The 10,115-nt window shown below is 37.0% G+C and overlaps 1 protein-coding gene across 1 annotated transcript in view; it reads right to left on the reverse strand.

Annotated features, from left to right (window-relative positions):
• Positions 1 to 1,227: 1,227 nt before the first annotated feature.
• LOC108770140 (vacuolar protein sorting-associated protein 13A) overlaps positions 1,228 to 10,115 on the reverse strand; it is a 17,880-nt gene continuing 8,992 nt past the window's right edge. The window contains exons 27-50 of the mRNA XM_018521499.1: positions 9,647 to 9,936; positions 9,392 to 9,563; positions 9,124 to 9,309; positions 8,565 to 9,038; positions 8,336 to 8,490; positions 8,063 to 8,265; positions 7,633 to 7,972; positions 7,328 to 7,540; positions 6,784 to 7,260; positions 6,392 to 6,661; positions 5,847 to 6,197; positions 5,582 to 5,770; positions 5,161 to 5,295; positions 4,944 to 5,095; positions 4,700 to 4,868; positions 4,430 to 4,623; positions 4,160 to 4,346; positions 3,937 to 4,068; positions 3,527 to 3,644; positions 3,265 to 3,388; positions 3,128 to 3,188; positions 2,907 to 3,052; positions 2,650 to 2,773; positions 1,228 to 2,440 (exon numbers count right to left, since the gene is read on the reverse strand). Of these exons, the coding sequence (XP_018377001.1) occupies positions 2,306 to 2,440; positions 2,650 to 2,773; positions 2,907 to 3,052; positions 3,128 to 3,188; positions 3,265 to 3,388; positions 3,527 to 3,644; positions 3,937 to 4,068; positions 4,160 to 4,346; positions 4,430 to 4,623; positions 4,700 to 4,868; positions 4,944 to 5,095; positions 5,161 to 5,295; positions 5,582 to 5,770; positions 5,847 to 6,197; positions 6,392 to 6,661; positions 6,784 to 7,260; positions 7,328 to 7,540; positions 7,633 to 7,972; positions 8,063 to 8,265; positions 8,336 to 8,490; positions 8,565 to 9,038; positions 9,124 to 9,309; positions 9,392 to 9,563; positions 9,647 to 9,936 (4,997 nt within the window). The 3' untranslated portion in view covers positions 1,228 to 2,305. The remainder of the gene's footprint in view (positions 2,441 to 2,649; positions 2,774 to 2,906; positions 3,053 to 3,127; positions 3,189 to 3,264; positions 3,389 to 3,526; positions 3,645 to 3,936; positions 4,069 to 4,159; positions 4,347 to 4,429; positions 4,624 to 4,699; positions 4,869 to 4,943; positions 5,096 to 5,160; positions 5,296 to 5,581; positions 5,771 to 5,846; positions 6,198 to 6,391; positions 6,662 to 6,783; positions 7,261 to 7,327; positions 7,541 to 7,632; positions 7,973 to 8,062; positions 8,266 to 8,335; positions 8,491 to 8,564; positions 9,039 to 9,123; positions 9,310 to 9,391; positions 9,564 to 9,646; positions 9,937 to 10,115) is intronic.

A 10,115-nucleotide genomic window follows, 5' to 3' on the forward strand; every position in this document is an offset into this window, starting at 1 on the left:
GGCGCAAATATACGTTTGCGGTTGTAAGGCCGCAAGAAGTCTCGATTTTAGAAGCACAGGCAGAAACTAGAACTGAAGAAAGACATTGCTAGAAGAGAAAAAAATAATATACGTGTGATAAAGCCGCTGATTGAGAGGGAAGAATAACAGAAAGAAAGAGAGCGTGAAAGCGAGATGGAGAGAAGCAGCGAGGAAGCGTGCATGCGTGCGTACATGTTTATGTATTTGTGTATTGCGTGCATGCATGTATGTATCTATGTATGTATACGTTTTAGAAAGTGGGAGAGGGGGAGAGAGAGAGAGAGAGAGAAAGAAAGAACGGAAATGAGAGAAAGAACGAGAAAATGTTTGAGATAGAATGATGAGGACAGAGATGCTTTAGCACTCCTCTTCTGAAATCGTTCGGATCGGGCTGTATCCCTCTATTCTGGAAAACCGCTTCCAATACTCTTATATGGCGGAACGCCGTCGATGTTCCGTGTGTTTGTATCAACCCGCATGTTTCGCTTCTCTCATTCTACGTAACGCGGCAGAGTTATTACGCGCGTAAAAAGAAATTAACGTGCGAAAGAGGAATTATATAATATTATATACTATATGTAATTATATATGCATATATATTATACATGTTATAATAAATAGATTTATTATATATATTATATAATATTTTATATATATAATTCCTATATAATATATATATTCCAGTTTACAGGGGAGGGACAAGCTGTTCCAGAATAGAGAGAAGTTCCAGAGTAAAGCGGTCTAGAGCACATGCTTATACGTGCGCGCGAGAGATGCGTGTATGAAGTGGTATGTGTTTAAAATGATCGCGTGAATACGATACGTGCATACGACGCGGCGCTTCGACAAACGGGGGCCCATATATGCGCGTATTAATATGAAAGATGATGTGTGTGTGTGTGTGTGTGTGTGTGTGTGTGTGTGTGTGTGTGTGTGTGTGAGAGAGAGAGAGAGAGAGAGAGAGAGAGAGAGAGAGAATGAAAGGAAAAGATGCGTATGTGTGCGCGTGTATGTATGCACGGAGGATGGGGGTGCCGGTAGAAAAAGGGGTGGGGACAGTGTCTGTGAAAAGAGAAAGAAAACACAAATATAGCTTGCGAAACTAAGTAACCGATTAATTTAGATAATCACTTAAATTACCGTTAATTTTGCAGTAATTATTACTTGAATTCCTAGAAGATTTCACAGTTTCGGTAAATCTTTTCCTTTTTTTTCAATGGCTTCCTTTCGAACAAAGATTTGAAAGTAGAGAATTTAACTAACTGCAGTCTTTTTGGAATAAACGTATTTATAAACATAATTAAACGCCGTTGTGATAACAAAAAAGAAAATATAAAGAAAAAGAGACGGAAGATGAGAAAACATTGTAGAAGCAGATGAAAACTGATTCTGGGCGATAATGTAGAAACGAATATATTAAAAAGATAAAACAAGAGGATTTTTAAATTTAAGCTCGATCGTGCCATTAAACGACTCTAATGGGAATATATTTATAACCAAGATTTTATGCTTTTTCAAAGCGCGCATATACGTTATTGTAAAACTAACAAATACCGATTGTCAGCTTGCACATATTTTGACGATTCTTATGATACATACATCTACCTAATTGTAAAATCCCACTCTCACGAACATTTACGCAGCAGTTAGAGAGAGAGAGAGAGAGAGAGAGAGAGGAGAGAGAGAGAGAAAGAGAGACGCATTCGAACTCGTCGTCGCACACCTTCCACTGGTATACTTCCTCGTTTCGTAGAAAGAATGAATTTAAGAGAGATGGAATGACGATTTAGTTTTCACATATGACGTGTAGCCGTTTAAAACGACTCGAATTCTTGCGAAGACATACGATTTAGAAGAGTGTTGAGATAAGTTAAACAGAACACTTTCCCTGGTCCCAGCTTCTCCCCGACCCCAAAGTATCCTATTCTATAGATATCTAAATACATGTAGTTCTTAAATTATTTACTTTAGTTCGAGTGGAGATGCCTGTAAGTGTAATTTACTAAGACTTTTTGTAAATAAATTATGAAATAAACTAGACGTACTTTATCCAAGACGAAGATGCGATCTGACTTTGGCAAGATAAATGATAATGATGATAATAATAATAATAAAAAAAGTGTAGGGCATTAGAGAGATATATATAGCGTTTTTCTTTTTTTTTTGCATTCACCGTATAGACTTTTATTACGCCGAACTAAATATGTAAATACACTGATCTCTTCATCCTCTTTGTTCTTTGTTTCCTCCTTGCGATGGCCTCATTAACCAATTCTAAATATTCTTATTTGGAACAAATGCTGTTCTCCATGTTCAGGATCATTGCGTTGTTCATTTTGCGACACAACCAATTCAGGATGTCCTCGGCCTCGCTCTCCACATACCAATCTACCATAGACGACGATGTCTCTTTCTCATTCTAGGAATAAAATCAACGTGATCATCTTTAATGAATACCAATTGAGTAACACTAGAACGCTCAATAATGCTTTAACTCCTAATGTTGAGTCTAAAATTCGAATCGGTTTAATGCAGTAAACCAACTTGGGAATTTTTAGCGCAGTGCAATAATTCTCTGTATATAGATAACGTGTCAAATCAATTTTCGAGATAGATCGGAACAGTTACCTCTATATGCAAAACAAGTTTATTCTTAGCGATGGTTGGTGGTGACAGCAATTGATTAGTTTCCAAAGTCCATTTCACGTTCCATGATCCCCATGCATTTCCTTTCTCGATATAGTATATCCGTCTAAAAAGAAATCCAAAGATTTATTTCATTTTACATTCTGACTCAGAGGAAATTAACACGGCAATAATTTTACTCTTAAGATTTTTTGCCATTTTGATATTAAGAACATGATATTAAATATTGTTAAACTTACTGCAAAGATACGAGCGTAATGTACTTTCCGTCGCTGTGAAGCGTAGCGTGTCCCCAATAAGAATCGTTCTGAACGCAATGACCTTTACTTATAGCGTTTAATAAGTACGCTCCTTTCGCTTTATGCGTCGAAAATGACTCCACGCCCTAAGTCAAGATATTAACTGTTAATAATACAAAAAAGATAAATGAAAAGTTACGAGTTATCGTCTCGATACTTACGAAATATGGATTAATATATCGCGGCAATCGCATTCTGGATACGAGGCCCACCTCTTGCGCCCTGTAAGATAGACAATTTGTCTTTAAAGTACATGCTGTTAATGCACGAGAGAAAATAATGCCGATAGCGCTTATACCTTTTTATTATATCCGCTATTACTTTCGAATAAGTTTTCAAACAAGAACTTTCCGCCTTGAAGAGCACAGATGTTTTCTTTCCCAATGTTTTGAAGAAATATCTTAATTCTTCTCGATGAATGCCTATCATTTGCAAGAGATTTAATAAAAACGTCGAGCCGGAAATGAAACAGCAATGAGCGAATCAACAGATGTGCGCGGCACGATATGTGATCCCACTTACATCCACTCGTACATTACGACCAGCAATGATCTACTCACTATTCGTCGACGTAGTGATCAAGCCAGAAGTCTCCAAATCAATTTCTGTAGCGAATGAATGATCGACTAAAAACGCCAAAGGCGGAACATCTGGATTTCGATAATTCGCATCTTTCATCTAGAACGAAATGTAACTGCTATTTCAACTTCTTATTTTAACAGTTTAATTAATTATTACATAAAAAGGAACTTATGAGTGTTTTCAGCTGCAAATACTAAGAGTCAAACCAAAGTTTTCTTTTTGTATAATGATGATTCAGTTTTTATTGGACTTACGGAAATCGAGGATTTAATCATCAGATAGTTAATGTCGAAGATTAAAAGCTGATACAGATGAGCTATTCAAGTTTTTGTAAAGCTGAAAGGAACGGCTAATTTTTAATTTCACCGCACAGCTTTATAGTGTTTACCTTGTAATGAAGCGTGTGAGCGTCATGACCGCTTAAAAATGAGGCTTGTATACCATCGGGCGTAGCATATCCTAGCTCGCATGCGACCTCGTGTGCCAACTTCTCCGCAGACTCGTCCCCACACATCAATAGCTATAAATTCATCTCAAATTAGCGTTGTTTTCAATAGAAATAAAAGATGTACCATCCGTTTGCGACATATATCATGTTTCTGGTCGCTCACCAAATCCGGCTCGCAGAAATTGCTCCCTGGCGACTTAAAGTTGTAGCCATACTGATTTCCCAGGACGGTAGTTAAGCGGACCAGTACATGGAACTGCTCCATAATCTGCGCCATGTAGATACGTAAAAGATGAGAGAGGAACCATTTGTTATTCACGGTCATGAAACTCTTTCGATAGTCAGGCAATCTAAATGAGTAAATAAAATTATGAAATTTACTATTGTTCGTCTTTCAAGTTCCATCAAGTTTCATCAAATTGTAATCGCTTACCTGAATTCAACGTCCCTCTTAAACGTACCCTTCTCCGCATACTCGAAAATAAATCGAAGAACATTGTGATAACCAAGCACGTTGTTGAAATTACGCGTGTTAGTTCCGTCTGTATTAGCCAATAATCTCAAGCGTAACGCTATCGGAGAGATGTATATCTGCTCTATTAAATCTTTTCTTTTGGCGTTTGTGTTCTACAATTCAAACATAAATTAAACAGTGTCTATACATTTACGAGGTACTTAAATTACGTGCAAGAATAGATATTACATTACTAACATTACGAACCGAAGGAACGCGCATATTGGACACATCTCTCCTTAGTTTCGCGGCAATCGAATGTTTAGTTTCCGGTGTCTTAGGTACCAAATTAATCAAGGAACAGAGGAAGGCCTCTTCTATATTCAAATTAAACTCCCTGATGATAACACATATTCCTCTGAAAGAATATCATTTTAAAATTATGAAAAATATCAGTTAACAGGCGATAATGTCATTTGCGTTGCGCACGCACTTGTAAATAATGCTTCTTAATTTGCGTTGTTTCAGGTACGAAAATTCTAAGCAATGCTTCAATCTGCGGCTTCCAGCATAATTCACAAAAGTTTTTTCCAAGTTAGGATATAAAACTACCGGGAAGGTAGCTTCGTTCAATTGATTATCGATCTGCAAAAGATGGGGGAAAAATAAGTATATATATATACGAATATATTATAAATGTGATCTCTTACCTGTATTCTATGAACGTATCCTTGCAAGTAACAAAGCGTCGTGGATTCCCTACAATGTAACCAGATACCTGGCGAATACGTTCTTCGCAGCTTGCCAAAGAATGGTTTGGTCATCTGCATTTTTGTGAAGTCAACCTACAAAAGATTTGGAAAATTCTATTAAAGACGGATATTCGCTGTGCAATAAGCAAAAAAAATATTTGTAGTTCACAATACAAGAAAATATTATTTTCTTCTATGCTGACCTAGCAATGTATATTTTACATTTAATATTTATCATTCAAGATGTTTATGTAATGAACAGCACTTTCATTAAATGTAAAACCGAACGGAATTTATGTAACTACCAAAGTTGATAAGTTCTATATAACGAATGCAATTACATTTGCAATATAGTTTTGAAAATTAACATTAAACGTACGTCAATGAAATTCTCAAGCTGTGCCGTCTTGGTGGAATTCGTGTATTTATTTTCTAACCAGGCGCTCAGCTCCAGCGATAGATTCCTCCATCGTTTGCTGAAGTAAAGTTCCCAATGCGCGGCTGAGTCGATCACACTAGCGTACAGTAACTCCCGTCTGGTGCTATGAGGATTGGATTCATGTACAACCTACAAAAAAAAATTAATCTTCAATTGATTACATCCGAAATAAGCGATACGAAACAAGCAATCACTCTTCACTTACAACACTTATTCCGATAGCTGCAATTGACAAGAATATTTCTCTTTTGCTCGCCTCAGGATCGATAATACTCCTCGCTTTAAGGTACACGCTCTCGTGCTGTGTGAACAGCAGCACGCGTTGCTCACCTTCCATATAGCTCACCCAGTAAACCATTGCTTCACCCTGGTGCATATGCTCCGACATTTGCGACTTTGCCTCAGATTCCGCGCTAGGAACGTGATTGACACTTCCGCTCGTATCCTCCGACCATGACTTCGTATTCGCTAGCGACTTGGGAGTAACGGAAGAATAAGACGCACTGTGGCGTCGTTCGATGGTTATAAAAGATACTTTTTCCTGCCCACAACCATCCTAAGAGCAGACATAAGCAACTATTAACATCAAGCAATAAGTTTGCACAGAGAAAGTAAAAATTTTTCTAAAAACTAGAGTGAGAAATTGACCTCCTACGAGAGACTTCAAAGGATGCAAGTCGAAAAATTTGTTCAAAAATATATATTGGAAAACTAAAAGTTAATACTATAAGAGATATTTTTTTCTATTACCGTCTCGAATTGTGCTCTGTAACCAATTGCGTTATTACTGTAAACATTCCAGATCAATTCTCTAGTTTGAGTAGGATCGTCCCATGTATATAACAAACTTTGAAATGGTTTGAGTAATGCAACTTGGCCTAAATTAATTTGATTCAGCTTCAGAAATAATTTATCGCAGAGATTATCCACTCTCACTGGTATATCGCCGGTGATATATCTCCGGAATGTTATACGGTACGGAGTACTGACGCCGCCTTCGATCTCCAAGCACAGTGCCGACTGTAAATTATCAAGTCTTTGTAAGAAGCTTTTAAGTTACATAATACAACATTAATTAAATAAAATTCTTCATAAAGTACATAACTTGTTCCATAACTAGCGATCATATGTCTCTATCTTACCCCGTTATCCATTCTCAGTACAGTTTTGCCCGCATGCGTAATATCAAAGTGTTGCGAAACCAATTGACTATTTCTCCACTTTATTTTCATCTTCATAGATTCAGTGGCAGGCCAGAATGACATCTCTTGTCCGGGCAAGAGGTCGTTCCAAAGATCGGCCTCTTCATTCTCTTCCATGAACCTCAAGGCTCTCTTGGTTTTGTTGCAGATGAAGAAGTATGGTAGAAACGTTATGATCTTTGTGAAGATCGGCGACAAACGCGAGCTCTCTATCTCTGTTAAAATCTGATACTTTCGTCCGCGTTCGATATCGCGACATATGATCAATGACATCGACGTAATCCCGTCCAGTCCAAATGGCATTGACCATTCAGATTGATGTGCTCTTAATCGTACCATACTCTTCTTATTATTCTTTTGAGAGAATACCATTAACTCCTCCTCTGGCATCTCATACGTTATATGAGAATGACAGTCCTAAAAGAAAAAAATATTATTAGTAGGTCATATGTTTATATCGTAGGAACCTTGTCGTTTGGTTTACCTGGATAAACAACGGTAAGCCAGATTTATTTATTATCCAATATTGCGATTGTATAATAATGTTCCAACTGAGAATTTTGCACAATTCTAAGCACAGCAGAAAAGGCTTCATTAAGTCTGACTCGCTATCTGTAGACATTAACACGAACTTGCGCTCCAGATTCATATTTAATTTTACCGCACCCATCCAAGATATGCCTAAATAGTTGTGTATCTATATAAAGTTATTGAAACGGTGTATAATTAAAAGAATGCAGCAAAAATATATTTATATATAAGTTTCTTTCGAACGATGATTATACGTGCCTTGAAAACAAACTGTACGTTATTGCCATGATTTAAAGAATGCATGTTTATTTTCTCCCCGGGTTCGATTTTCACCTCGTAATTGATGCCAGGTATACTGACATCGATGACAAAAGGTAGCTGATTATTGAAAATAATAGGTGGGACGATATTTATCAAGTAATTCGGCACTTGACAACCTGAGGGACGAGTCGTTAATGGGAGTTCCGTGCATATCGCTCTGACACAGAATGCATTACGATTATTATCGCCTTTCGCTTCGCAGCATACGTCTTTAAATGCATTTGCTGTACCCCTCAAATCTTTCCAATATATTCCTTCTTCACTGACTTGATACTTCCTACAAATATTACATTCGTTAATATATTTATTTATTTTATTCTACAATCTTTTAAAAATCCACATTGTCGTGATTTCATATTTTACGCACTCTAGATATGCAGGAAGAACATGTATCTGGCAATGATAAGCGATATATAAAGGAATATTATATGTTGCGTCAGGTTCTATGATCGCCATTCTCACATTATCATCGAAAGGATTCGTAGTTTCACCGGTTAGCGTTAGACCCAATTTGTCTATCACTGCTTTCTTGTAATAAAGTCCCAAGGCGTATGAGGTTTCGTTTCGAAACTGAAATATTCTCTCGATTAGCGAAAGATAAAAGCAATGATAAACGAATGAATAAGGAAGATCACATTACCTGTAACGGAGATCGCACGCAAATCGTACGATGCAAAAAATTGTTTATGGATGCCTCTATCACCAGGTAATAACGAACTTCGTGTCTCACAGGACGAAGTGCTATGAGATTACGCGTTTCTTTCTTCGGGCAATACACTAACACATCTTCGAATCCTGCATTAAGGATAAAAAGATAGATATTTATTTTGTATATTTAATTACCTTTGAAGTATATTTGCAAAAGTTACCTTCAAAGATTATACGAAGAAGTTCATCGGTTATCGATTTGTAGATACGTACTGGTGAGTCGATGGGGAAAGCTTTACACTCCGACACGATCGCAGTGGTTTCCTTACCGGCCCACTGGGGACTCGTGAGATCCGCCTGTTCGTTTTCAGGACTGCTGGGCACACTGACTGGCGAGCTGCCGTCATGAAAATTATATGCAGCTACGACACGCATGTCGTTATTCCCGTCCACTTGCTCTTGAACAAGCAGCTCAACTCGACTTGCGTGACCTATGTCGTTTAACACAGTTAATTCCCGCGTATTAGTGGGTACAAACGGAATTCCACCCCTCGCTTGTGTAAACGCGTTTGAAATTGCATTCCATATTGCAATCATGTCTTGAGTTATAGTAATGTTAACTTTGTTCTCCGAATACACGATGATATATGGTGCGGTGAGATTTGTTTTTGTCGGTACATGCGCGACAGAATTGCCTGTGCGAAAAATACAAATAAATTAAAACTTTAGCATTAACAATTGATATTTAATACGTTTGCACGAGATCTCGAATTTACGTACAACATTCATTGCAATCCAGTATTAATTCAAATTCCTCATCCTCATTTGTACTTGAATCGTCAGAATCGCTTTCTTCGCCATCACTGGTACTATTAAATAAATAACTTGAAATTTTTGTTAATTTTGTATCGTTCTCATCATCATCCGTGTCAGATTCATCCTCGTATGTTACATAGGTTTCAGGTTCTGTTTATTGTAAAGATATATTTACTAAATAATTCGATAAATTAAATAACACTTCCATGTAATTGTATAAATAAATAACTACCTTTTCTTGTAACTGAGATCATATCGACATCAGGTCCAATAAATGTCATATCTGTCATATCCTCCCCATTGTATTGCGTATCTTTTTTTCTCGCTTTTAGTGGATCTTGCTTTATGTGATGGCAAGGGTCCGTCCAATCAGAATTAATCATATTTGCTTCGCCTCGATATATCTGAAGAAATTAAATTATGGACAGTCAAAACTATGTTAATAAATAATTAAAAACATATAGTGCAGCACGATAATATTAGTAACCTTGATTGTGAATTCCCATGGTCTATAGTCTATGTCATCTTTCGTGTAAAATTCGATAAAAGGTTCCCAATTCTGACGAGCTCTATTGTAACAGAACGCGTGAAGTTTTACATTGGATTCAAGGTGAAAATTGTTGCGCCAATCGTTAATGGTAGCGGTGATGACAGTTTCCATTCTCATTACTGGAAATCTTCCTACGGCGTACTCCATTTCCAGCAATAAACATATTAGCACAGGTCTCAAATTGAATGTTACTTGATCGTTGCGGCGACGATACAATTCTCTGTTACCTAAACAATACGAAAAATAAAAATATAGAATAATTCAATCTAGAATTACTAATATATACTATATATGTACTTGCATATATACCATATTGTAGTCTTTTTCAAACTGCGCGCCGAATTGTTTTTCCGGACTAAATAAACGCAATTAAAACTACTCTAGTAATCGCGAATTAAATTGACAA

Source organism: Trachymyrmex cornetzi, unplaced genomic scaffold, assembly GCF_001594075.2.
Source record: "Trachymyrmex cornetzi isolate Tcor2-1 unplaced genomic scaffold, Tcor1.1 scaffold99, whole genome shotgun sequence".
Lineage (NCBI taxonomy): Eukaryota > Metazoa > Arthropoda > Insecta > Hymenoptera > Formicidae > Trachymyrmex > Trachymyrmex cornetzi.